Source organism: Pipra filicauda, unplaced genomic scaffold (assembly GCF_003945595.2).
Source record: "Pipra filicauda isolate LSUMZ 115617 unplaced genomic scaffold, ASM394559v2 scaffold172_size1731463_pilon, whole genome shotgun sequence".
NCBI classification, from domain to species: domain Eukaryota; kingdom Metazoa; phylum Chordata; class Aves; order Passeriformes; family Pipridae; genus Pipra; species Pipra filicauda.
In genome coordinates this window covers 1143185-1170240 of record NW_024104240.1, presented here as the reverse complement: position 1 = coordinate 1170240, position 27056 = coordinate 1143185, and the positions used below count along the sequence as shown (strand labels likewise).

General features: G+C 54.5%; 2 protein-coding genes across 3 annotated transcripts; both read right to left on the bottom strand.

Annotated features, from left to right (window-relative positions):
• Window positions 1-235: 235 nt before the first annotated feature.
• On the bottom strand, window positions 236-11708 carry LAD1 (ladinin 1). Of its 2 annotated transcripts, none has more exons than XM_027728864.2 (10): window positions 11655-11708; window positions 8119-8259; window positions 6284-6785; window positions 5727-5870; window positions 4939-4988; window positions 3917-3989; window positions 3308-3439; window positions 2835-2924; window positions 1598-1675; window positions 236-1251 (listed from the first exon to the last, which is right to left on the bottom strand). In XM_027728864.2, the coding sequence occupies exons 1-10, from the start codon at window positions 11690-11692 to the stop codon at window positions 1243-1245; spliced, it is 1257 nt and encodes a 418-aa protein (XP_027584665.1). In that variant the 5' UTR covers window positions 11693-11708; the 3' UTR covers window positions 236-1242. The 2 variants fall into 2 exon arrangements, with proteins under 2 accessions (XP_027584665.1, XP_027584666.1); XM_027728865.2 differs by having other exon boundaries at window positions 5727-5867.
• Window positions 11709-19500: 7792 nt separating this feature from the next.
• TNNI1 (troponin I1, slow skeletal type) lies at window positions 19501-23193 on the bottom strand. The gene is made up of 6 exons (XM_027728868.2): window positions 23156-23193; window positions 22440-22571; window positions 22263-22352; window positions 21610-21786; window positions 20205-20315; window positions 19501-19879 (listed from the first exon to the last, which is right to left on the bottom strand). The coding sequence occupies exons 2-5, from the start codon at window positions 22563-22565 to the stop codon at window positions 20208-20210; spliced, it is 501 nt and encodes a 166-aa protein (XP_027584669.1). The 5' UTR covers window positions 22566-22571; window positions 23156-23193; the 3' UTR covers window positions 19501-19879; window positions 20205-20207.
• Window positions 23194-27056: the final 3863 nt, after the last annotated feature.

Here is a 27056-nt window from a genome sequence, read left to right as displayed (position 1 = left end):
CCCCCGGCCCCGGCTCACTCAGCCCCTGCACTGAGCTCGAGATGCTCTAATGAGAAGGGAAGACTCTCGGGCTGCTTTTACCCTCTCAGGACACTTTCGTTTCAGGTTTTTCCCTATCTTCCCCTTGTCAGGAGAAGGGAAGTGAACAGTTCTCCATCCCAGTCCAGGAGGACAGGTGACCAGGAGTGTTTTAGAAAGAGCAACTTTTATTAGAAAAAAAAAATGCACAGAGAAAACCAAGTCCTTTCCAAAGCCCAAAAAGCAAGCTCAGATCCAAGGGCAGCAGCAGAGTCCCACACCAGTGGTTGCTCAAGGCACAGCCCAAGCTCATACAATGGCCCCAGCACAAATATTTGAGCCCTTTGCCCATGGCACCCTAAAGCCAGCCTTGAGAGAGCATCCTGCATCCCTGCTGGGGGAGCTCCCAGAACAGGATCAGGGCCTGCATAACACTGGGCAAAGGGCTCGGGGGAAGGATGAGAGGTAAATGGGGCCCAGCACAGGGTGCTCAGCTCCATGCAACCCCCAAAAACAGGGCCAGGGCCAGGGCCAGCCCACCCTCCCTGTATCACTAAATGAGAGGGGTCACTACTTGTAGGGGCAGGGGAGGTAGGGAGAAGGACAAGTCTCTGGTTCAGCTGCAAAAGTACTGGAGGGAAGCACCAGGGCAACCAGGTCCACCCTTCTTCCATGAGGCATCTCTGAGCAACACCAGCACTTGTGTGACTTTGCAAACACTATTTGCCTTTGGCTGGGTCCCTCTGGCAGTGACATCCTGGGATGGGGGGGAATATCTGCCTGCCCCACCTCATCCCACACGGGCCAGGTGGAAGGGATGGACATGTCCATGGATGTGCAGCTGAAACTCCCTTGGCCAGGCAGTTTCTTGCCCTGCTGGCATCTTCCATCTGCAAGGGATACATGTGGGCTGATCCCCTTTGCAAGGGCAGTTACGGGGCACAGGCAGAGATCAGGAGCAGAACACCAAAATGCTGTGGGAAAACAAGAGTCTGCCTTCAGCATTGCAAGGAGCCTCCAGGCCTGGACAACCCCAGGCAGGCAGTGAATGAGGACCAGGACTCCTCCAGCCTTCTTCCTTCCCATCCCACAAGCAGAGGAGCCCGGTGGTCCACATGGCATGGGGGACTCATGGCAGTGAGCTGTTGGACGGTTGGGTAGGGCTGGGCTTTGTTCTTCAGAGCAAACCAGTTTTTCCCAGATCACCTGATATTACAACTGGTATTATTGCAACTGGAAAAGAAAGTGAGAACCAGTGAGGCTGGGCCTGAGGCTGCAAAGCCCCCAAAGGCAGCTGCTTTAACCAGGGCGTGAGAGGGGATGGGGCAGGCAGGCATCCCCTATATCCTACCACGTGCCACTTCCCTTCTTCTCCCAGACCAGACTCCTTCTCACCCTTACAGATGCCTCCAGTTGTCTCCTCCTGCTGACTCCCCCAAGTCCTGGGGTCCTGATGACCCTCATGTTCCCTCTCCCCCTATAGCCTGTTTTTTTCCTGCCCTATGGGTGAGGCACCAGCAGGCAGGGCCTGGCTCTGCCCCTGGCTCAAGAGGATGCACCAGAACAGTTCTGTGTCTACCTTGGTGTCCTCAGGGTTGGCTCCAGGCTGCTTTATCCAGACATCACGCTTTGGCAGGCTGTTGATCTTCCTGATTTCCTGCAAACAGGAGAGTCATAAGTGCCATGGGAAGGTTTTCTCCCTGTATCAGGTGCAGTGTTGCCTTGGTCTGACTTCAACCAAACCTTGAAGCACACACTGTTCAGGTAAAACCAGCCAGCTCTGAGATGTTGGTAGACCCTCAAAACCAAGTGCAGTTCCAGCCCACAGAGAGGAAGCTGGTGTTTTTACAGGAAAACTGATCCAGGAGCCCCAAGCTTTGCCCAGGAGTGACCCCAGAGCAAACCCTTTCCTGGCAGACACCGAGCCAGCACAGCCACCAGGTACAGACACGTTTGGGCAGAGCTGATCTCTGCAGCTCAGCACTGGGGGTGCCCAGGCTTGCCTTCCCTGGCTGTGGGGCTGGGCTGGAGCTGCCACTCCTGGTCCTGTACCCCAGTGGGTGTAGGAGACTGCTACAAGCAGTGGCCAAACACCCCATTGCTGCATTGATACCTGCCCAGGACTTGCTGAGCCTTTCCAAGAACAGTAAAACCACCCCGAGGCCAAAGACTCTCCTGTCTGTCTCTGGTGCATCCATATCCATGGAGCAGCCACAGGGGCAAAGTGATGATCTCTGAGGCCCCTTAGCTGGGCATTGAGCCCCCACAGCTACAAGGCACCCTGTTTTGGGAGACTGAGATACACATGGGGGTGCAGATGACCCCAGATCACACATGCATCAGGACTCTCAGAGCACACACAGGTGTCCAAGCCCCTCAGAGCCCAGTGCAAAAGGACTGAGCACACAGCTCAACTCCCAGTGGCCCCTGGACCAGAGCTAGTCCTCCAGGCACTGGTAGAGATGGGATCATGCTGGGGTGATCTCTTTCACAGGTGACAGGGTCAGGTACCCCAGATGTCCTGGGATGCACACCCAGCTGGCACCTGCTCCCTCCTCACCTCACCAAAGGCTGGAATCAGCTGTCTCGGGCATTTGGGGCCAGGGCACAGCAACAATTAGAGCCTCGATACCTCATCGTTGTGGCCTTGCAGCACTCAGACCTCCAAACCTGGCTAAACTCCTCTCAAACCCTTTAATGGGTTCAGCCAAGACTTCATCAACCCTTCCAGCCCCACCACCCCAGATGCAGGACCTTGTCCTGCCAGGCTGCCTGGCCTCAGGGCTCTCACCCGAGGAGTTGGCACAAGCTGGTACCTTGCTATTGTCCTCCCTGGCAGGCTCCTGAGCTCGGCTGATCCACAGATTAATGCGAGATGTCACTGATCCTGGGATCTTCAGGTTGTCCTACAGCATAGAAAGGGACACCAGGGTTACAGCACCAGCTCTCCCACTGCCCGAATGTAACCCGGGACAGTCCCCAGGGCACGGGGAGACTGAGCAGAGCTGCAACAGGCAGAGACCAGCCCACATGCTGGCTCCATCCCAGCTCCTCAAATACCAGCACATCGACAGGAACCCACACACTGACTGAGGAGTTTCGGTGCCCAAGCCCAGCCCTGCCTGGCACCACTCAACAGGCACCCAGCTCCCACCAAACCGCGTCCTGGCAGCAGCCTGCCAGGCTGTGCGTTGGTATGCAAAGAGGAAAATTTGCCCGAAAAGCTAGTGCCTGCCCTGGCACAGGGCGCTGCCGGGAGGTCCTGGCTCGGGGCAGCTCCCGCCCTCACCTTCCTGACGGCCAGAGGCTCCGCCTTGCTGGGAGCGCTCGCCTCGAAGAAGCTGCGCTTGCTGGCCACCCCCTCCGAGGTCAGCAGGCGGCTCTTCTGGACAGGTACGGAGGATTTCACCCCCTCCGAGCGCTGGGAAGAGAGAGGGGCGTCAGCGGGGCCGTGCTGTACCCCAGGGGTAAAAAGCAACGTCCTGCTTCTGGCTCACACCCTGAGCCCCTTGGGGTCTGCTCCTTCCCTTCCCGTCACCAGCTCACAGACTTGCCCCACTGCCTCCCCCCAGCAGGACTGTGCAGACCCTTCCCAAGGCAAGCAGCAACCTGGTCTAGTGGGAGGTGTCCCTGCCCACGGCTGGGGGTTGGAACGAGATGATTCTTAAGGTCCCTTCCCACTCAAACCATTCTGTGGTTCTATCAGTTCAAACCACTCTGCTCCTAAACCCTGAGGCCAATTCCTTTTTCTGCCTGGGACCATCTTCTTCAACCCCATTAGCTCTGGTGTTCAGTGTAGCTCAGTCCTTCCCCTCCTCACTCAGTTACAGGCCACCTCTCTCTCCCTTCCTGCACGTCCCTCCCACCCCAGCCTGGCTATGCCCAGTGGTTTTGGTACCTGCACGGCTGAGTTGTACTTTTCCAGCTTCTCCCCAATGGTGCTGCTGCTAGCTGGGATCCTCAGACTCGCACTGGTGAAGAAGAGGGAAGAGTTGAACACGGCCCCCTCAGGATCTCCTGGACTCAGCTCGTGGTCCTGGGGGACTGCACTTGGCAGGAGAAGACCCCATCCCACCCAGGCACTCCTGCATCCATCTGCCAAGTGAACCCAGGCAACTCATTCCCTGCTGGTGGCCAAGATCTCTGGGTCTCACTGTCTTACTTGGGCCACACTGTACATTGAAATGCATCTCTGAGCTCCTCAGCTTGCCCTGCATCCCTGCATAGACCACTGCCAGCTCTGAACTGCATCCTCCCTGATACCACTATGGGTTGGCCTACAGCACAGGAGCAAGCCCAGGTGTCCATAAACCCACTCCCCTGCCCTGCATTCAGGAGAGGGCATCCTATCAGCTCCCTGTGTTCACATCTGAGCTCTCAGTTCCTCCAGTTTTTAAGCCACCTGGCCAAACCTTCCCATGGAGATGTGGAAGATGCCTTGGTCTGTCCACCAAAGCCAGGTCATGTTTCTCATGGACCTGCAGGGGTGTTTTGATATCCCCACAGATGGGACCCTGTTGTGGTGCTGCACCACTCAACACAACCACTCCTGTGCAGACATGAGTGATGACAGGAAACTACAATACCCAAGAGACAGCAGGGCCTCGCTGGGGGGAAGCTGGAGAAACCTGGGCTAGTGGAAGATATCCCTTCCATGGCAGGGGGTTAGAACCAGATCTTTAAGGTCCCTTCCAGCCTGAAGCAGTCTGTGGTTCCGTGATCTTGTACAGATGCAAGCTGCACACTGGACATTGTCCTGTCCTCTGCCTGGTCAGCCAGGCACCCGAGACCTGTTCGAGGGCACTCACTAACTCCCAGGTCCCATCACCTCCTCCTCCTCCCTTGGAAAATGAAGGAGGACAATTCCTGCCCAGCAAGACCAAAGTACCATGACCCCCTCGTCATGGTGGAGGTGCTGACCTCCTTGTGAGAGGACTTTGGCTTTCTTCTTTCTGCTTTCTTGAGATGATCTGGAAGACACAAGGAGAGGAGACACCAGAGCCAGCTTTGGTTATCAGAGAGACACATGGGACAAACTATCTCTGCTATCTCCCCCAGTTCCAAGCAAGCTCCATTTGCACCCACACCAGAGCTTATCTCCTATCTCAAAGCTCCCCAGACTAAAGATGCTTTGTAGTGATAACTGTTCTATTCCCAACAAAGCCGCATGAAAGTCAATTAAGCACAGCCAGACAGCCCTGATCCACAGCAGGGAGGGTCTCAACAGTTCTTGGGTTTTCCCAGCCTCTCCAACCACTTTATTCCACAGATCTTTTTTGGAGGGCAGAAACTGAATATATTCTCAGAGTTGTAACAAGGGACGAGAAGGGAGATGGGTTTTATTTTTATCCTGTGCTTTCAGATTAGACTAGGAAGGCCAGAAGGTGGATGGTAATTCCTGTGACTCTGGAAATTCTGAGGACAACGAGCTCCCTGTTTTCTTATCGCTTCCCATAAATTTTCTGGCCAGCACAAAGCATATGAACATGGGCATGTTCATCATCACAGGCATTTGGTCAGACACGGAGAATGGAAATGAAGGGAAGACTGAAGCAGAACTGCAATGCCCAGCCCAAGGGTGGATTTTGAACACACTTTTGGGAACAGGCTCTGCCAACATAATCCAGAGGCCAAAGCAACCCTTCCTTCCTCCCTCCCATCCTCCACTGCTTCAATGAGGTTCTTTCACCACTTGCTTCAGCTCTTACTCGAAAGGAGACAGTTCTTGGGCTGGTTCGTCTGATGGAGCTGCTGTAGGTGACATGAGTTGGAGAAGGGTCTGGCTTTTCTGCAGGTTCATCTTGTGTGGGAGACAGTTGTATAACCTGCTTTGAGGGATTCCTGGATGGCTGCTGAGGAAAAAGCAGACATCAGATGCATCCCTGCAGAGTCTGCAGAGAAGGCTGAGGTGCAGGGAACAGCCATGGTGGGAACTGGTTTGGAGGCAGGAGTTTGAGATTTAAATCCTGCAAACTCTGGCTGCCTCACTTGGATATGCAAAGCCCCAAACATCTCTTCAGTGAAACCATGATGTCAGTAGGGGCTTGCTGGACACGTTGATCAGAACAGTGCAGGCAAGGGAGGGCAGGAGGTGATGGGACCCTGTCCACCACCTCGTGGTTTGCAGCTCTCAGAAAAACTTTCCCCAAAATCCCTCAGGTCCCATTTCCCTCCTGGTACTTTTGGGCTCTCCCTCTCTCTGCTGTCCTTCCCGCACCCAGGACCCCACACCCCAAGGCTCGGTGCTTTGTCCGTTCCTGCTCACCTGCTGCTCCAGAGGGGAGGTCACCACCGAGGTTGTTTTCTCCTCTGTGCTGTGGCTTCCCTGCCTGGTCAGGATCTTCACCTCCCGGAGCCGGCAGCCCCCCACCTCCGGCGGCTGCTGCAGCTCCCTCAGCTCCTTCCTCTGCTCCCCCCGAGGAGTCCCCACACCTTGTTCTTCTTTGTCGCGGAGCCGTCCCCTCACCACTGCCTTTGTCTCCGAGACAGGCTCCAGGTGCTGGTCTCCTGGGGGGTCCCCTCTGCCCTTGGCTGCATCCTGATCCCGCTCTCCCGCCCAGATGCTCTCCTGCCTCACGCATGGCTGTGTCCCTGCCTCCGTGTGGCTTTCTCCCAGCCCTGGCTCCTTTTGCTCTTTCTTCTGCTTCAGTTTTTCAGAGACAGGTGGCAGGCACCTTGTCCGTCTCCCTTGTTGTGTCTTCAGCACCTCCGAGAGCTTCCGCTCTTCCCCGTCCTCTGGAGACACTGGTTTCACCAGGGACTGAGGTCTAGAGACAGAGACAAAATTGGGAGGCAAACCTCAGCACCCTGGGGCCAGAGGGATGGCTTTTATGCTGGCAGTGAGGCAAAAGGCTCTGAGGGGGGGACATAAAAGTCCCACCATCATCCTGGAGTCCCCCAGTCAGACCAGGTCTTGCAGCCATACTCATCCCCAGCACCCCAGCCTGGCTCTCCAAGAACAAGATTGGATTGAAAGTCTTTTTTTCCCCCCTCTTTGTGCCAGAGATTAAGCATTTCTGCAGCCTCATCACAGAACACCAGTATCTGCCAAGTCCTGTGCCAAGGAGGTGTGGGCTCAGGGCACTGTGCTGGGTCTGCTGATGGATGAGAAGTGTGTCAGCGGCTCTTCACTGGACTGGGAAAAATATCCCAGTATGTTTAAGCATGAAGAGTTGGTTGGAAGTCAGTCTGGTCTGGCAGGGTCCAACCACAGTCCCAACACGACCTGTGAAACAGCTGTTTCCCCTCCTTCACAAACCAACAAAGAGGCCCAAGGTCTGGGAAGAGGCAGAAGGACACCTGGCCAAGGCCATGGAGATGGTATCCACAAGGGCTTGGGAAGGAGATGGGATAAGAATTGCCCTCCTCCTGAATTGCAATCACCACATGGGCAGACTGTGCCAGCACCAGGGAAGGGGGACTTGTCCTACCCACCTGGTTCATATTAGTCATGTCCAGCCCCTATCCAACCCAGATCCAACCCCAACACCCCAACTCCATCCTGTCTGAAACACAGAAACACTCTGGAGCATGAGTCTCTGTGGACAAAACCCATCTAAATATTGGACATTTCCAGGTTCAATTCAGAGCATTTGTCATGTTGTGTAGGGACAGCCTGGTCCCAGAGCACCTCCCTGCATCCAGGGACTTTGGGAGCACCACTGGAAAGCCCTTGGGTCACCTCCCCACGTCAGCAAAGGTCACACTGTTGTGTGAACTGCAAGGTTCAGAGAAGGAGGACACACAAGCTCTGATGCTCTGCTCACCTGCTCTGCAGAAGTGGGAGCCTGCCCCACCAGGGCAGGGCCAGCATCCACCTGAGCTCAGCCTCAGCCCCAGCCCTCACCACGGCACACCAGCTCCCTGTGCCATGGGACATGTTGAGGCCCATGACTGAGCCCACCAGAGATCTCCCCCTCTTTACTCCTCCTGTGGAGCCCATCCTTCTGCCCAAAGGACTCCAGCTCATCCCACAGCTCAGCCCACCCTCGTCCAGGAGAGACTCGCACCAACTGCAGCAGCAGGTTGAGAAAAACGAGTTAGCAAGATGTGAGCCCTCAGCATCAGGAGCAAGACTGATGCCAGCAGGACCCCACACACCTGCTGGAAGCTGGACTGGGGTCTTTCCCAGGGCTAGGAGGCTCTTCATCCGTCGATGTGGAGGACAGCAGGTTCCGGTGCCTTCGCCGGCGCTCCCTTTGCTGCTCTTCTTCATCCTCGAGGGTTCTCTGCCTGGCCAGGCTGTTTAGGATGAAACACAAGGAGGTGGCGAGGCTGTGTCCTGCATGAGGAGCCTGCAGCCCTGGTGCCACACAAGAAAGGAAACTGAAACACGCTGGGCAAGGCCCAGGGGATGACAGAAGTTGCCCTGCCCAGGGCTGGAGGAGAGGGAGGCCAACAAGAGCCAAGTGTAGCAAAGTGCTCTCACTCCACCAAGCTCATGCAGGCATTTCCCACCAAAAGCACTTGACTTTACAACTCCTAATTTCTCCTGTTGGAGGGAGCACTCATTCAAAAGGAATCCCTACATTAAGCAACCTTCTGGAGGAAGGATATTGAACCTGTAACTTAGCAAGACCCGGACCCTAGAGCCACCACACAGACCTCAACCACATGAACTGGAAGGGTAACCACTAGTGGCAGAAGATTTTAGCCCGAAAGCAAGTTGTAGTGATGGCAATTTAATTTTTATAGAGCAAAAAGCCTCAGATGCAAAAGCACAAATGCTGAAGGCAACCGCTGAGAGGCTGTGCCTGGGAACAGGGCTGGCAGGAACTCCTCTTCCTCCCTGCGTGTGGCTGGACTGGGTATTGTTTATAATCACAAACTGTACCAAAAAGACATGGTTTGTAATCATCTTTGAACACTTTATACTGCAAAAGCCAAATGCGTGTGGGTTTATAACATGTCATCCTGAATAAAAAGGTGTCTGGAAAACACCAGCTTTCCTGTCTTTTCTCTGTGCTAAACCTTCCCACCCTCTGTGCCAGTGCATGAACTGTGTTGGAAAATATTTTTATTGGCTAGATTGAGCTTTTCACACCAGTGTTCATTCACCTCGAGCACCTCAATCAGCCTCAAAGAGATGCAGGGAACACCATGGAGCTCCCAGCACACCAACAGCCTGCTGGGGCAGAGCCTTCTCCGCACAGGGTCCATCCCAGAACCTCATCCCACCTCTGTCCCTGGCATTCCAGTGTCATCCAGGCTCAGGGTGCACCGTGGATTTGACTTTTAAGAAGGTGAAAGTCAGCAGCATCCACGCCCACAGGACGGCGAGCCCCGCTGTGAACACAGTGACTCTCAGCGTGGTTACGAGTTACTGTGTAATCAAAGCTGGGTCATAAATTAAACCACATTGCCCCCCGCAACTATTTGTGGCTTCTGTTCTTCCCAGTCAAGGCAGGCGGGGGAGCTCAGCAGGGCCAGCAAAGCGGAACGAGAGCAAGGAGGGGCAGGTCCTGGCTGGGGACAGGGCAGTGAGAACAGCCTGAAGTTGTGTCAGGGCAGGTTTAGGTTGGACCTTAGAGAAAGGTTTTTCCCCCAGAGGGTGGTCGGGCACTGAACAGGCTCCCCAGGGCAGTGGTCGCAGCACCGAGGCTGCCAGAGCTCCAGGAGCTTTTGGACAGTGCTCTCGGGGACAGGGTGTGACTCTTGGGGATGATCCTGTGCAGGGCTAAGGGTTGGATTCTTGTGGGTCCTTCCAACTCAGCAGATTCTGTGATTCTGTAATGCTGGGGGGGTGATGCCCTTCCCTCCCACTGCCCCTGTCACTCCCCACACCCCCAAACACCCTGCACACCCCCACAGCAATCAGACTCACTGCTGGGGAGCTCCAGGTGGTCCCTAATGTCATGCTTGGCATCGGGAGAGACAGGGATGGAAAAGGCTGGGATGCACCCTTGGGGAGCTGATGAGCATCCCCAGGTGGGGACACCTCCTCTGTGCTCCCCTCCCCGGGCTGCCCCTGACCCTGAGTGCACAGCCCAGAGGGGCTGGGAAGGCAGCACAGCCGTGTTTGCTGTCCCAGTGCAGCAATCCCTGCACACACATTCCCACCTGGAAAGGCTGGCAGGTACACGGGCACACACACGTGCCAGTGCCTCTGCTCAGCACTCCAGTCCCTCAAGCAGTGACAGCACAGAGCACTAATGTCGGTTTAAATCCATGTCACAGCCAGTTACTTTGTTTTTACGCACAGACAGGCTCCTTCAAAATGAAAATGGGATCTTCCTGCCTTGGCTCTTCCCTCCTTGGCTCTTTCCGAGGCAGCACGTAACCTCCACATGCAGCTTCTCGTTATTTCTAATTAAGCAATCCACCCATTAGGCGATGGATTTGCTTCGCCAACCTTTCCCTCCTCTTTTCAAAGGGGGATTTATTTTTCGCTGTCTTACCTTTTTTAATCTCAAAGAGATGAGTAAAAAATTTGGCAAGTGTCCCTGCCTTGTCCTCTCCTGTTAATCATTAGTGCAGAGATTTCTGACATTTCTGCTGTTTCAGTGCTGCCTCATCTAATGAGAGCACAGGAACTGCCTTCTGGGTTGTGAAACACGCAGGGTGCAGGACCCCACTGGGCTTGTGGCTCAAAGGAGGTGGATCTGGATGGGGCTGGAATGCCCTCTGGATCCATCCCATTCATGAAAGGGCAGGGTGTGAACTGGAAACCTCCGAGCAGGGGGGGGTCTCAATTAGATATAAGGACATTTCTCACAATGAGGATGGTGAAGCCCTGGCACAGAGAAAGGTGTGGCTGCCCCATCCCTGGAAGTGTACAAGGCCAGGTTGGATGGGACTTGTAGCAACCTGGTCTAGTGGAAGGTGTCCCTGCCCATGGCAGGGGGTGGAACAAGATGAGTTTTGAGTCCCTTCCAACCCAAACCAGTTGGGATTCCCCTTTCTTACACGAACTACCGGGGTTTGCAATTAAGTCTCAGAGCCATCACATCAACTTAAACCAGGATTTCTTCTCTGATTTGTGAGAGATTTTTGTGTTTGAGTCTCCATCACTCCACCTGCACTTGGCTGGCAGTGCTGTCCTGGGGTCTGCAGGAGGCCAGGAGTGATCCCCAGCTTCGTGTGAGCCCCTGACTCACCCCATGATGCCCAGGAGTCTCACTCACCCCGGCTCCTATTGGAGCCAAGAATCTCTCCTGCAAGGATGGCTCAGCGACTGCCGCTGAATCAGGGCTTGCTCAGATGGGCAGGGGCAGAGCCAGGACACACACCCAGCAGCTGTATGGGCATGGGCTGAGTGTAAAACCCCCCAGCCATCTCCAGAGCAAGCCTGGAGACACAGCCCAGCCAGACTGTGCCCCAAAGAAAGGCAAATCAGACCAAAAATATATCCCACACAGAGTGAAAATGCATTTCGAGGGTAATTTTCCTATGCAATGCTCAGCTTCCCCCGGCAGCAGAAACAAAAATGCCTCTGATCTTGCCCACCCACAAGAAACCCCAGCAGTGCTGAGCTCTCCATGGGGCTGGCAACACCTCTGCAAACAACACCGCCAGGGTGGCTGCCCCTCTTCCCATCCTCCCCAACACCCCTTTGTCCAGCTGGCCGTGCAGCAGCCCACCCTCACCCCCTGCCTCCCACCCGTGGGAAGGGTCAAGCATTAAACCACAGCACCTACCTGGAGAGATCAGACCAATTCCTCCTGCTGAAAGACATTCCTGCTTCCCGGGAGTTTCAGAGAGCCCCCAAAACTTGCGCACGCATCGAGGCCAAGGTGCCGTTTGATCAGACTCTGCCCCCTGAGGAGGGAGGGAAGAACTCCCTCGCAAGGTTATTTCCCTGTGCACCTTTACCCTGCCTGCCACCACTTTACACCACGCTGCATCACATGGTTCCTTATCTACCTTGACGGAGGCAAGGCTGTAATTTGTCTACCAGCGGCGCGGAGCGAAAGCCGCCCTGCCCAGAAGTGCCACGCAAAAAACAGCTCCCTCCTCGCTTCCTGCCGTGCCAGGCTCCGAGCAGAGATCCCCGCTCGGGGCTCGGTCCATCCAGGTCTCCCAGGGTTTCGGAGACAACTCCCTGCAGAGAACCTGTTCTACCAGCCACCCTCCACCAGTCAACAACTCCTCCAGCACCGGTGGAGGAGGTGAATTACCTTGGGCTGAGTGGGAGGAGGCTGGCTCCCAGGGATCCAAAACAGTCATTAAAACACCTCTGGCTGGGTGCAGCCCAGCGCTTTCCAAAGAGCATGGGAGGGTTCCCTGCTCCTTCCAGCCCTTTTCCAGATATCTTGGATGGAGCTGTCATGGCCTCCCCACTGTTACGAGCTCTCCTGCAGTAGAGAACACTCACAAAGTCTCAGAGGAAGGGGCTGAAGCACGGGGGGATCGAATTTTTGGGTGCTAAAGCCCTGTGCCAGAGAGGAGCTGTGTGCCCAGGCTCATCTCATGCTTGGACCCAGCCCACCACACCCATCATCCCCTCTGGACTTGTCCTGAGACCCCCACCCCCCCACACTTACAAAGGGCAACACCCACCTTCCAAGGGCAGGGGTGAAGGCAACAGGGGACTGTCTTACTGGGGGGACGGGGTGATTGACTTATTGGGGTGACAGGGGGTCCAGGCACAGCAGAGGCAGGTCCCAGCCTGGTTTTTACCAGGGTCCAACCCAAGCACACAGCATGGCCAGGACCCTGTGCTCCCACTGCTGTAGGAAATGTCATCCAGGCCCCCCTGAGTACATCTCCAGTCTCTAAACCCAGGGAGATCCATCTCTTCGCCAGCCCGAGGAACTGGTTGTAAGGCTGGGCTTGCCCTGCACGCCTCCAGCCCACAGGGGTGTGCCCGTGGCCTGAGCAACTATTTTAATCAAAGGTTCCTGATTAAAATCCCATTTCTAAAAGATAACCCTGTCAAATGAGCCATCCACTCTGAGCAGGGCTTGTTCTCTGTCTTTCTTTCTTCTTGCAGCAACTGCTTGTCTTTCAAATGTTTTCATATGTACAGAAAATTCCATGAGTTGTGGCATAAAGGGAAAAAGAATTACTTAAATGACCTCGCAAGCATCCTGCTAATTGCTAACAAACTATATATAGCAGTGGAGCATCACTGAGCTACTATAAAGCAATAAAGTGTTCTGATTAATGCATGGCAAGCACTGCACTTGCAAAACTCGTTGCCAAAGGATAGCACTGGAGCACAGGACTTAGCAGGATTTTCAAAAGGATTAGACTGAACGTGGCAGTGAAAGAACACCCCCAGCCAGGATCTCCACAGCAAAGGAATATAAAACCTCACAGTTTGTGATTCCCCATATTAATAAGATGGAGCAATTCTAGACGGACATTTAGTGTCTGGGGATTAGGTAGAGGATGAGCCTCTGTGACACTCACCCCTCACACTCCCCCAGATTTTATTTTCAGCTCAGAAACCTCCTGAGCAGAATGCAGTTTACTCTTTGAGATTTCTCAGTGGGTTTCTCCTCCATGGATTTGCCCAGTTTCACTCAAACCCAGGAAAATTTTTCATGCAGAAAATATCCCAAGGTCTATTCCTCACTGCTGGAAAAAACTCCTCCTTTAACTTGGATGAGTCCTGCTGAGCTGTTCAACAGCACAAAGCATTGATCTCCCGTGGTTAGGGATTTTTGCTGCCATGGAGCTCATGTTTGCCCTGATATTCCTCAGGTGTTTTCATGCCCACCATACTCCCAAGATACCCATCCCAAGCAGGCAAGAGCCAGCCCCAAGTCTGTCGTCTCATATGTGAGGCCCTGTTGGATTTTTCCCTCTATGTGTTACTTTACACTCCTCCAAACATCCTTTGCCATTTTATCCCCAAACTCCAAGTCCTGCCATATCCTTCTGAAGTCTGTGTCACCAGTCTTCACCTCTGCTGTGCTGAGTCCACAGGAATTATCAGCAGCAGTTTGTTATCTCACTACTGTTTCCTATCTGCTGGTTGATTATTTAGCTTTGCTTGGACTTTCCCTCTTAGCTGTGTCTGACCTAAAGATCTTTGCTTCTGGAAATTCAGGAAAGCTCATTGATGCCTTCAGCAAACACCAGTCACTTGGTGGAACCGGATTTCCCTTAACAAAGCTATTTTGGCTGCCCTGAGCTCACCACCCAAGCCCAGCCCCACCTGCAGGTCCCCAGAGCTGAAGGTGATGAAATGAAGGCAGAGGGGTGAGTCTGAGGGGGAAGGGATGCTCAGGGGGACCAGTCTGATGTTCATCCTGATCCACTCCATGCACCAGAATGTTGTATCTGCTGTTCCAGACCCACAACCTGCAGAGGAAAGCTCTGTGCTCTGGGTACCACAGGACTGTGCTGTGAGCAGGAAAGCTCCGGGGCCAAACCACTTGGTACTCGCTCTGCCCAGGGGACCTGCATCTGCCTCAGGGAGGCCAGACCTTCACCTGATGTAGATCAGCAGAAGACACTCATTTATACCCACTTAGGAGCTAGATCAGATTCAACAGAGGGTATTTCTCTCTTGGGAACAGTGTCCTGTGTCTCATCCCGATGCAGATCCTGTTTCTTTGGCTACAGGGCAGTGGAGAGCTTCCAGTTTCCACAACTGTGCTGTAATTAGGGCATTCCTCAGCCTCTCCTGGGGCCCAGCAGTGAACCCTCCACCTCCACCCTCTGTGCTGTGCCAGTCCCTCAGCATCAGCTGTGGCTCAGCTCCTCCCTCAGCTCCTCAAGCTTGTACCTGCTGTGGTGGAGCAGCATCATCTGCCCAGGCTTCCCCACTGGACTCGATGGCCATGAAAAGGGGTTTTTCACCCTTGCTCAGCTCCCTCCCATCTCTGCAGTGGTGCCACAGCTCCCAAAGGTCCCGCCAGCTTCAAAAACCTCTGCTCTCCTTGTATCCCTGTGCTGGTGCTCTGCAGCACTGGGGTGGTCCAGGGCTCTCCTTCCTCCACTACAATTCCTTCAGCTTTTGGAGAGAGGTGTGCCATGCACTGATGGTACAGGGATACCTCTGCTGTGAGAGGAAAGTCAGGGAGTGCCTGAAATTGGTGCATGCTTGCTCAGAAACTGGACAAAAACTGACCATAGACTTTCCTGCAGGAAAGGAATAACCACTGTCCAAAGTGCCTCACACCCACCTCACAAAGGGCCTTTTTCTATCTATTACTTAACTTAAAAAAAAAAAAAGACAACTCTTGGTTCAGAAATTCCACCATGGTGCCTCACAGGTGCTAAATTATCCTTCAGGTTCCCACTCCATTGCCTGCAGATTGTCCTTCTCGGCAGATGCCACCCCTGTGATTCCCCAGCTCTAACAATGACAAACAGTGGACATCCCCCAAAAGTGACCTCAGTGTAAACTTTTCCAGTCAAGGACAGAACCAGCCTGGCTCACTGCCAGCAGCTGCCTGTCAGACTGTACCCCTCAGAGCACAGGGAATCACAGAATCACGGGATGCTTGGGGCTGGAAGGGACCTCTGGAGATCACCCAGTCCAACCCTCCTGCCAAAGAAGGGTCAGCTGGAGCAGGTGACACAGGAAAACACATCCAGGTGGGATTGGAATGTCTCCACAGAGGGAGACTCCACACTCTCCCTGGGCAGCTGTTCCAGGGCTCTGCCACCTTCCGTGGGAAGAAGTTCTTCCTGGTGTTGAAGTGGAACTTGTTGGGGTTTATTTTATGGCCATCACTCTTCGTCCTGTCACTGGGCACCACTGAATTAGTTGCAATTCGTGAAAAATCTCTGAGCAGGGAGTGAGAGGGCTCAGGCCACAGCAAGGGAAGATGGACAAGACAGGTGCACCCTGCTCACAGTGAGCACTGTACCCCAACCCAGCCCTGCTTCTCCCAGGGGCTGCAGCACCCCAGCCTGGCAGGCTTCAGGTGAAAATGGGAGTGAAGAAACCCATTTTTCCCCATTTTATACCGTGGAGAACACACAGGACCAGCCTGTCCTTGGGGTGGAGGCTGCAGTGCCCAGGGTGACAAGATGGTTGTGCCATGGGACAAGTCCCAGGGTTGTGCCAAGACCTGCTGATTCAGCCATGGGGTTTAATCCTGCACCACAGAGGCCACAGAGGTCACAGGGGTACTGTTTAACCTTTACCACAGGGGACTGCAGCCTGGTGTCAGTCCTGTGCAGGGCAGGGTGCCACAGCCACAGTCAGAGGCCGTGGGATAAACTTTACCCCTTTCCACCTAGAGGTTGCCCATCACCACTAACCTTCCTCCCCATCCTCCCTCCACAGGTCCAGCCTCCAGCTGAGCTGCAAATACACTCAGGGAAATATTTGGGCACAGTTCAGATGTCTCTAAGCATGGCTGGTCAGCAAGAGCATTGTAGGAGAGGAAAGGACCATTTTACAGCCGACCAGGAGGGATATTCTGGAAGGTCCTCATTGGACCAAGCTGCTTGCATCTCCCTCACTGCAGTTCTCCTGGCAAAACTTTTCCAGTAGAAAATCATTGGCTTGATCAATGTTTTTTTTTTTCTACTGTCCAATTTCATTTGAAATTTGTGCAGTTCTAACTTTCCAGTGCTTTGCTTTGTAGGCTTTTGGCTGCAATGGAGCAAACTGTGGGACAGTTCCTCAGCTCAAGGGAACAGGACTGACTTCCAGTTCCACTGAAAGAAACACCATGTCATTAGTGACTCCTCCAGCATCAGTCTCTCTCCCTAAGAAAAGCCTTGTAAATCCCCTATTTGGGCAGAATTTTCAGTAAAAGGGGATTATTGTAGGGTTGCCTTCTAATTCAGTGAGAAGCAACTGAGCTTATTGTCATCTGGGAGGGAAATGACCGTGGCACTGCAGAGCTGGCCTGGCGTGAGGGAAGCCAGGGGCATCCAGGGATGAAAGGCTCCACCTTCCCCCTTTGCTAAGGGGAGAGCTGGGCTCCCAGCTGGCCCAAAGCCACAGAAGCAGCTCCAGAGGTGGAGAAGACTTGGCTCCCAGTCCCCTGATCCAAAACCAGGAGAGCCTCATGCTCAGAGCAGACAGTGGCATCTTCGCCTTGAGATTCAATCCCACTGAAGAGTTTTTTTTTCCTCCGTGTTTTTTCCATGCTCCTAATAAAACTGAAATCCATAAACCTTTGTTTTCCCATGACAGTCAGTGTGGTTTTCCACCAGAGAGGGATGAAAATGGGACACGGTGACTGGGGAGCATCATGTGTTGGAAAAGTAGGGGAACTTGGAGAGCAAAGAGTTTTGGGGTTGGGTTTTTCTCTCCCCCTCGATCTAAAACACGAGGCAGCCACACAAAGCCACCTGACACCGAGTGCATGTGGGCCCCAGGACCTTGCTGAGCACACCCAGCCTGGCCCTCACAGTGGCTGCAGAGTCACACTGGGGAGCCCTGAGGTTTTCCTCTGCAGCAGTTTCGGGTCTCCTGGTGTGCAGGATCTGACGATGAGCTGGGCACGGGCACTGGCACAGTCTGGCTGCATCAACTGGGGCCTGGTCCCACAGCACCCATCACCTGTAATGTCTTCCATCCCTCCCCACCCCAGAAACACCACCCCATTTTTTGTTGTTTTTTTTTTTTCTTTAATTACCAAATTAGCATAATTGCACTAAGCTCAGAGCAACTGTTCTCAACCCTCGGTGTGCCATTTTCTGCTTATGTTCCAGGCCTGAAGAAGGACTTGTTTCCATGAATCCTCTCTTGCATTTTCCAGCTCTACCAGTTGGTCAGGTAACAGTTATTACCTCTCCCTGCACATCTTTCTTCCTGTGCCAGGATGGCTGCCGAGTGTGTGAGTTCCCTCTGGGGGAAGTGCACACGGCGGGATCCCAGGACGCTGCCTGGGCACCGTTCCCGCTTGGGCACTGAGCTCGGAGGGGTGAGATCGTAGCCAAAAAACCTTTTGCCTCCAGTGGTGGGACAGGTTGGGCCATGGCAGATCCTGGGATCTCACCATGAATGATATCTGATCACCTCTGAGAGAGGAGTTGCTTGGGTTGGCCGAGACACAGACTCAATTCCCAGAGCTGTGCCTGCCCAGAGCCTGTCCTAGGATGTGTGGGGTGAGGACAAGGGGTCACTGAGTCCTGGAGCCGTGCCAGGCTGCAGCTGCTTAGCCAAATCAAGCTTGAACAGGAAAAAAATGGGTGGAAAAGGCTGTGTGCCATGCAACTGCTCCAGTCATGCAGGAGGATGTGGAGGGCCTGGAGGGTCAGGTGGAATGACAAAGATCATGCATCAGTGTTTGCTAATGGAACAAATGTGCATTTTCCAGCTGGCAGCCACCTCTGATCTAACCCTGATTTTGGGATGAGTTTTCATATGGGTTTTAAATCCTCTGTGAAGGAGCTGCTGGGTGTTGTGGCAGCCCAAGTGCCAGTGACCATGCTAGAAAGAAGGGTTCCCACCAGTCACCACCTACCCTCACCCTCTTTGTCCAGGGACAAAAGTGAGCAGTTCAGCTCAGTATCCCTGAATTGGCCAAAGGAGGGGATGTGATGCCCAGAGCATTCCAGCTTCCAAACCAAAACCCACCTTTCCTTGCTTGCACTGTCAGCCACGAGTCTGCTGTGGAGAGTCCTGCAGGAGCCATCTGCATGGGGACACCCTTTTCTATCCCTAAGGAATTTAATGTTTTCCTGGGAAGATTGAGTTCCTTGGAAGCCACACACTTTTTGATGCTATTTCCTTCCAGCCATCTAGAGACCTGTACTTTGCTCCCAATTTATTGCATTTTCTGCACTTTACAAGCTCACTACAAAGGGATGGGGTGTGCTGCAACACACCCACAGTGTGATGTGGGTTTGAAACCATGGATGCTGTAATTCCTCTGGATACGTTGGGAACATGGACAAGGCACTGCTACACACACCAAAACCAGCACTCTGTGGGGCCTGAGCATCTCCTGCACTGCAACCAGCCAGAAGACCCAATATGGTGTGAATGCTCACTAATTCACCCCTCCTGCCCTGCTCTGGGGATGAGCTGACACATTTCCCAGCTGCTTTCACTCAACCAGATGCACTCTGGGGAGCTGTGATACAGGAAATGATGGGGCTGGGGGGGGAGCATGAGATTTTTGGCCTGAAAGGTGGATTTGTCTCATGCTCTCCTGAAACACTGCTTGAATGAAGCCTTGGAATGGGGCTGCCCCAATTCCCACAGCTCCCAGACCTGTGATGGGGCAGCTGGTGGGAGAGTTGGTGTCTTGGGGAGCAAGCTCTGAAGGCTTTTCTAAAACCAGAGGAAAGGGGGGTTTGGGGGAGCCAGCAGGTAGCTCTGTCACAGACCCCCCAGTTGGTGGTTGGCAGGTTGGGGCATTGCTGGAGCCCAGCCAGGGTGGCCCATGCACAGGACCAGGGGGCTCAGCAGGGATGGTGGGACATGAGGGAGCAGCCTGGGGGCTGGAAGAGATGAGCCCAAAGCCAGTCTGAGCCCAGCATGTGCTGCTGGCCTGGGGGCCAGCACGGGGACAGTGCAGGGGGTCAGGAAAGGACCAGGGTGTCCTCCCCACCAGGCTGTGGAGCAGCCCCTGCCCCTGGCCAGTGTCCCCAGTGATGAGCCCACGCGATGCTCTGCCTGGGACACCGTCCTTTAATACATGTGCAGCCACACAGGGACATCTCAGGCTGCACCTGCCAGAGGATGGGGGAGAAGGAGGACCAGGAGCCATCTCTGAGGCCTCTCTGCAGTGGTGGGAGGGGAGGGATGGCCAGTGGGCCCTTGGAGACAGCATGGCCCGTGCAGGTGATACTGGGGAGCTGCTGTGCCAGGGCTGAGCAGGAGCAGGGCTGATGGCAGTGCTGAAAGAAGGAAGCTCAGGTCTCCTTCCCACACAGTTGTCCACGTGTTTCAGCTCAGTGGTGAATTCAGGGTAAGGGTGGAAAGAGCACGGAGGGGCAGTGAGGGAAAGGGAGGCAGGCAGCAGGGATGGGGCAGCTCTTCTTCCCGATGCTCCTGTGGGAAAGAAAGAGAGCCGTGGGGCAGAAGAGGAGGTTTTGGGCTGCTTTCAGCAGCCTGAAGTCAGTGTCAGCGACGCCCATGGTGCACAGGACGAGTGTGACACGGGCAGCATGGACAAGCTGAGAGAGAACAGCTGCTGGCAGGGGCCCCATGGCAGGGATGTGCAGGACAGATACTTGTCCCAAGTGTGGGGTGGGACAGGGGGATGTGATGCCTTTCTTTTCCTGTAAGGATGGGGTTGGTTTCTGCATTTCCCTGGCCATAAGCACAGACTGGGATGCTGCAGGGAGCACAGGGGAAAGGAGGAGCAGGGCCCTACCTCTCACTGCCCCGTGGGGGACTTGGCAGCGTCGAACATCTTCTTTCTGCCCTCCATCCCTGACATGGCCTCCACGTTCTTGCGCCAGTCGCCCACTTCCACGGGGCGTTCCTGTGGGAGGGATGCAGGGGCTGTGGGATGGGGGGAGCAGCAGCCCCACGCTGTCCCTGCCCCTTGCACAGAGCCCTCGGCCCTGGAGCACAAGGAGCTGGGGGAGGCAGCTGCCCTGTTGCAAAGACCCTCTACTGCAGATCCAGCTCTGCCTTGTGTCCCTGCATGTGGAGCTGACTGGGAAGGTCTGATCTCCTTGGAGATATCTGGATTCGTGTGGATACTCCTCCCTCAAAGCCTGGCTAGATTCCATTCGTGCACTAGAAGGCACAGAAGTCCCAGAAAAATTTCTTTAGGAGTTGAAAACCAGCACTTGGGACTTCGGATCGACACCAACACACTGGGGCAGAGGTACAGACTCACTTCCTGCCTCGACTTTCCAGCTCCCAAAAAACCCACCTCCACCTTCCCCAAGCTTTCAGAGGGGACTGGGATTGCTGCTGTGGCAGTGAGAGCCTGGCAGCCACTTCTGGAGCAGACAGGGGAGGTGATGGCAGCTCTGGGACCATGTGCAGGTGTCTGCTCTGCCAACCCACAGCATTCACAGATTACAAGCTGACATCTAAAATAAACCCAGATCCATTCACCACCTGGTGCTAAGGGCTGTAAGCACACTTTTCCATCCAAAGGACTGGAAAAGTACTAGACTAGCAACAGGAGGAAAAAGGAAAAATAGTTGAAAATTGAGATCTCATCCAGTCTGCTGAGCTGAGACCAAAGGGTAAAAGCCCTCTGGGGAGGGCCCCTAGGAAAGCAGCACAACTCTTGCTGTTGGGGCACCTGCACACCCCAGGCAGGTTTGGGCAACCCTCTTCATCACTGGTATTGAGACTTTTCCCTCTCACACCTCTTCCAAGCTGGTGGGAACTCGGTCATTTATCTCAGGTCAAGTGTGCTTGCTGGGCTGCTTTGTTTTATCTAATCTGGGTCTGGGAGGTCCCTGGGAGTTTTCTGGATGTTGTTGCTCCCAACAGGAGCTCTCCTGGTTCCCTGGAAAATCAGAGACCAAACTCTCTGCACATGCAGCTCAACAGTCGTGCCAAGGGGGGCCAAATGAAAGACACCCATGTGCTCTAGGAAGGAAGAGCACCATGGACATAGCCCCAAATCTCACTTGTTACCATCCACCTGGCCTGGTCAAACTGCTCCTACGTGATCCTATGACATCCCACAACGGGCAGTGCCTCACAAGGCTCTTTCTGAGGCTGACAAGGGATGACAAGGGCACCCTGGAGAAGGGCAAGGGCATTCCTAGGAAGTATCTCCGTCTCCGGCCTCCAGAAGAGTCACCCACCTTCTCCGTGTCCTCCTTCTTGACAGACTTCAGGTTAGCTCTGAGATCCATGGACACCTTGTGCTTGGAGCCCAGCAGAGCCCTCAGCATGGCGTCGGCAGAGACGCGGACTCGGCGCAGGGGGGGCCGCTTGAACTTCCCTCGGAGATCAAGAACTTTGATTTTCAGATCTTTAATCTGCAGGTTGAGGGAAGGAGGGTGAGTGGGAGGTCACTGCATGGCTGCTTTGCATGAAAGGTGTGTGAAGCAGGAGTCTCTGCCGACACTGAGCCCCAGAGGGATCTGCACCTCTCCTGCAGCCATGAGGACCCTCCTCACCAAGGGGCTGTCCACCCAAGCACAGAGCTGCTGTCATGGCCTCATCCCAGCTGGCTCAGATGGCAGCTGTACCACGAGAGACTCTCAGACCCACACAGCATGACCAGGAGAGCGAGGAGGTTGCCTGTGGACCCCGTGGACAGTCTGAGTTCCCTTGGGCAGGGATGGACCTTGTGCTGAGTGGTGCCTTGCAGAGCAAACACCAGCCCTTAGATAACCCTGGTGCATGTCCCACATCTGAGCTCAATCCAGTCCCTGTCAGACCCCCACAGAGGCCAGAGCTACCCCCTGGGAGGGAGTTTCTGCAGAGGCAAACAGCCTGTCCTGCCTCCTACCTCCCGGGTGTTATGGTTGCACTTCGCCTCAATGTCGTATCTCTCCTCATCCACAATCTCAACCTTCTCGTGCAGCTCCCTGCACAGGTCCTGGGGGCCAAGCACAACGAGAGAGCAGTGAGTGAGGCCCCTCCATGCTCCCAAGGAGCTCACTCGACCCTTAGACCTGAGAAATACCTGGAGCTGGCTCAAGGAAAGCCCACTGGTGTGCAGCGGTGTAATCCGCTCCGACAGGTATCTCTCCTTTTCTGACTGCTTGTCCACGATCTCCTGATCCCACTCCTCCTTCGCTTTTGCCAGCATCAAACTCTACGAGCACAAGTCAATGGCAGAAGCGTGAACAGGCTCCTTTGTTCCCCCCCGAGCCTACTTGTTCAGCATCTGTAGGATGGGACAGTCCCGTCTGCCAAACCTCCTCCCTGCTATAGCTGTGCCCCAAACACACATCAAAACTTCCCTACACCTTTTGTGTGGGGACCCCAAAGGCAGAGGGAGCAGCAGAACCCCCTGGGGCTGTGGTCCCAATGGGTGCTGACGTTGGCACTCTCTTTGCTCTGCTTGGGCATTAAATGTTTATCCCAAGCCACATCCCGGGGAGCGCCCAGGCTTATGCTGCAGAGCTGCTGGAGCACCAACACAGGGGCTGTGGCTTCAGAGCTGAAGGTGTCAGAGCCTCTCCCCACCTTAGTGAAGGGGAGGTGAGGGGAGGTTTGTTTGGTGCTTGGACCACAAAGCCCACATGAGTGAGAAGACAAGTGGTGGGATAGGAGCTGCTCCCCACGGCCCATATTTGTGCCATTCCTCATCACTGTCCCACCAACCACGCACTCCAACCCCAGCTCCTTTCCCCCAGCAACACAAATCCCAGGGAGTTTCCAACCCTCAGGACTCACCTTCAACAAGAGTTTGCGTGAGGCTGTGATCTTGGATTTTCTCTAGGGGAAAGGGGAGGAAAAAGAAAACACCCTTTGAAAACAAACTCACAACAAACGCAGAGCAGCATCGAGATCACTCCTGAAGGGAAAGGCACTTACCTCCCTGCAGGCAGGTGAGCAGCCAGGAAGGAACAATAAGAAACAAGAGAAGAAAACAGGGCATCAGTGGCAGTAAAAAAAAAGAGAGAACAGTTAAAGAAAGCATCTTGTGTGATTGCAGTTGGTTCCTTATTTCTGGAATGTTCCTTATTTCTGGCTCACCAGCATATGAGCCAGGTCTGAGATGGTGCTCGCTGGAAATGCAGTGGTGGGACTGCTCAGAAAGCCAAAATGCCACTCAGATGCTTCAGGTGAGCCCACAGGGTGCCCACCCTGCCAATCCCAGCTCAGTCCCTGCAGTTCGGGCCACAACACTCCCATCCACCCTCTCCCTGAGCAGCCAGGGATGTTTGGATCCTGCTCAGGTTTGAAGGGCTGGGGCTTTGAAGGGAGGTTTCTCCCTTCTCTGCACACCAGAGAACATGTTCTATTTGTACAATGTGCTATGAGGAGCCTCACAGCAAATCAAGCGAGGTGCTGCCCACCTCAGATCCACATTCTAGGATGCGGGAAAGCTTAAAGGTTTGAATTGTGACATCGAAATCACTAATAAGTGTTATTTAAAGACAGTTTTTTGCAAGGGGAATGCCACAGTAGTCTTCAGCTGGGGCCAGGCTCCCAGTTGAACCCCTCCAAGCTCAGACTGCACGGGCAGCCAGGAGAGGGTTTAGTGAATCCCAGGGGACCTCGTGCTACTTACGGCTCTGGCATTGCGGCGATGTGCTGCTGCTCTTCGCCTGCCGAAAAAAAAAAAAATATAAGAGGGAAGAAGCTGAAACAAACGTGCAAATCCCAAATCCACACAAAGCCAGAAAGCAGCGACAGAGCGATCCCGAGGTGCGGTGCTGCCCCGCGCTGTCGGCCGAGGGAAGCGGCTCCGCAGCCTCTCCAGCGCTGCGAAACACCAGGACGAGCCGTCTGGCTCCGAGGAAACCTGATTTCATTTCGGGCAAGCTCCAACCTGCCGCCAGCCGGCCCCGCAGGACTCGGGCTCCTGATCCTCGGGGGTTTTCCCAAGCACGGAGCTGTTCTCCCGCCGGCTGCATCACCCGCCCCAGCTCGGAGCGAGGGGATGGAGGGGAGTGTGGCTGGAAATCTCGGGAGAAATGGGGTGCCTTGGGACTCCCCGCACTGTGTCGGCTCTGGGAGTCCTGTCCTGCAGTTCCTTGAGGGCAACGGCAGGGATGGGGGAGCCAAAACTCATCTAGGGAGTGATGGAGCAAGGGGCACCACCTCTGCCATGGAGCCAGGCTGGCAAAGCTGGGAGTGCTGAGCCTGGAGAAGAGAAGGCTCCTGGGAGACCTTACAGCTCCTTCCAGTGCCTAAAGGGGCTCCAAGAGAGCTGGAGAGGACTTGGACAAGGGATGGAGTGACAGGACAAGGAGGAATGGCTTCCCACTGCCAGAGGGCAGGGTGAGGTGGGATATTGGGAAGAAATTCCTGGCTGTGAGGGTGGGGAGGCCCTGGCACAGGTTGCCCAGAGAAGCTGTGGCTGCCCCATCCCTGGAAGTGTCCAAGGCCAGGTTGGACAGGGTTTGGAGCAACCTGGGCTAGTGGAAGGTGTCCCTGCCCATGACAGGGGGTGGAATGGGATGAGCTTTGAGGTCCCTTCCAACCCAAACCATTCTGGGATTCAGTAAGTCACAACCCACAGTTGAGGAGGTTCCTTCAGCAGCCCCATGCCTGGTGAAACACTCAGGGTTTCATATTTTATATTTGCTTGGTAATCCCATGCCTTGGCAGCTGCTCCAGACTGTGCTGCCTCCCTTGCTCCCCCGACCCCACCACTGGCACTGCCCTCGCTTGCCAAGGAACTGGGGCACCGTGTGAGCCCCAGTAACAGAAAAATACGTGGCAAAATGCCAATCATTTTTTATTCTTTTTCTCTTTCTAACCAGCAGTGGCAACCTGATGCCAATATTTTAGAAAGAAACAGTATTTTCCAGGGGTCCTTTTAGTCCTTTTCCTTAGAAGTGAAATGGCCACACTGGGATTTTTTTTCCCCCTGATCATTTTGCGTCCCCCTAAATTTGCAAAGTGGTTTAAACACGAAGATTCCTGCTGGGGGAAAGAAAACGGAACAATTCTGGTCTCAAAATGCTGCTGCCAGGTGTGTGTGCAGCCTGTGCTGAGCAAACCTCAGGGCACCTCCTGGCTCTGTCCACTTCTCCCTGTCCCCTCCCTGCATTCCCTGCAGCCTGGCCAGAGCTGTGTCCTGAAGGAATGGAGCTTGGGGGGGGGGGGGTGAAATACCATAAAATCCCAGAAAGAATCTCTCCCAGAGCCTCCCAGATCCCTAGATTTACAAGGAAAAATCCCAAGAACGGGAGTTTTTTTTGTCCACATCAGTCAGAGCCACCTGTTTCATGCCTTTTGGGAGGTTTTTGGTGCCATGACAAACATCCCAAAGGAAACAAATCAGCACTGGTGCAGGTTGGGTCCCAGCTGCTCCCCCCTAGTTTATGTCAGGGGTGACAGAAGAGCCTTTGTCTCTCTGGAGGTGGCAGGGGCTGAGTGAAGCCTCTCAGTGTCCCCAGTGTTCCCCGTTGGAGCAAAGCCCAGTGTCCCAACGAGGTGGGATCCACACAACACCTCAGGCTGATGACCTCTACCAAGGTCAGTCAATTTTTAGGGGCAAATAGTTCCAAACTGCCCTCCCAGAGGACACCCAAGACTCAGCTGTGCTGGTAAGACATCCCCAGCAATCTCCAGTGCCAGGACTTTTGAGATCCAGCTGGATCTGGAGCATCCACAAGAGACTTTGATGGGGATGAGAGGATCTGGACAAGCTAATCCTGCACTGTTTGCACTCACCCAGCTGTGAGTCAAACACAGTCAGTCCTGACATCCTTCCCCATCCCAGGAGGCTGGAGACAAACCACAAGCACACTCCCAGTTAAGACAATGCCACACTCTGCCCCTGCCCTTGAACCTCCCACCAGTGAGCAGCTAGACTGGGACACACAGGGAAATGCTCCCCAGAGCAGTCCTGTTTGCCAGTTTTCCGAAAAAAAACCAATCAAATATCAGCTCCAAAATATTTCTCCCCATTGCACCTTCACCAATCCTCTCTCCAAGAGCAGAGGGAATGTCTGATCCACCTCAGAGAGGGGGAGACATTCAGACAAATTCACATCCCTCCCTTCCACGCCACCACCACGTGCGAGTGCCACGGGTCTCACCTGTGTCACCCCCAGCACACCCAAGGGGCCTCGGGCAGGGGGACCCCGGGGCAGTGCCTTACCTGGGGCTGTGCAGGAGGGAGGTGATGCCTGGCCCCCGGAGAGCCACAAGTGCAGGGGGCCAGCAGCCGAGGGGGAGTATTGAATGGCAGCCCTGCCTGTAAGTGGTCAGTAAAAATAGCACAAATCCCCTGCTGCTGCAGGCGTTTGCTGCGAGCCCCAGCACGCTGTGACGTGCTGCACACACCTGGGGCACTGGCTGGGACAGGGGGTGACACACACAGCACCCCTGTGTTAGTGCCCATGAGTCTCAGGGCCCCCCATGAGCACCCCTTGACTTGGTGAATTCCGGGGCTGTTTGCATGTGGATCATCCCAGAAGGGTTTGGGTTAGAACAGACCTTAAAACTTGTCTTGTTGTACCCCCCTGCCATGGGCAGAGACACCTTCCACTCTCTCAGGTTGCTCCAAGCCTTGTCCAGCCTGGCCTTGGACACTTCCAGGGATCCAGGGGCAGCCACAGCTTCTCTGGGCAACCTGTGCCAGGGCCTCCCCACCCTCACAGCCAGGAATTCCTTC

What these genes read in the sequence shown, in the direction of transcription:
- TNNI1 (XM_027728868.2), bottom strand. Translation starts at nt 22,565, where the DNA reads ATGCTGGCAAAAGCGAAGGAGGAGTGGGATCAGGAGATCGTGGACAAG. An exon ending in TTTCCTTGAGCCAGCTCCAG is followed by an intron (nt 22,353 to 22,439) that starts GTATTTCTCAGG and finishes CTTGGCCCCCAG; the next exon opens with GACCTGTGCAGGGAGCTGCA. An exon ending in AGAAGGAGGACACGGAGAAG is followed by an intron (nt 20,316 to 21,609) that starts GTGGGTGACTCT and finishes TCCCTCCCACAG; the next exon opens with GAACGCCCCGTGGAAGTGGG.
- LAD1 (XM_027728864.2), bottom strand. Translation starts at nt 11,692, where the DNA reads ATGTCTTTCAGCAGGAGGAATTGGTCTGATCTCTCCAG. An exon ending in CCCAGTCCAGCTTCCAGCAG is followed by an intron (nt 6,786 to 8,118) that starts GTGTGTGGGGTC and finishes CTCTGTCTCTAG; the next exon opens with ACCTCAGTCCCTGGTGAAAC. An exon ending in AGCCTCTGGCCGTCAGGAAG is followed by an intron (nt 2,925 to 3,307) that starts GTGAGGGCGGGA and finishes TCTATGCTGTAG; the next exon opens with GACAACCTGAAGATCCCAGG.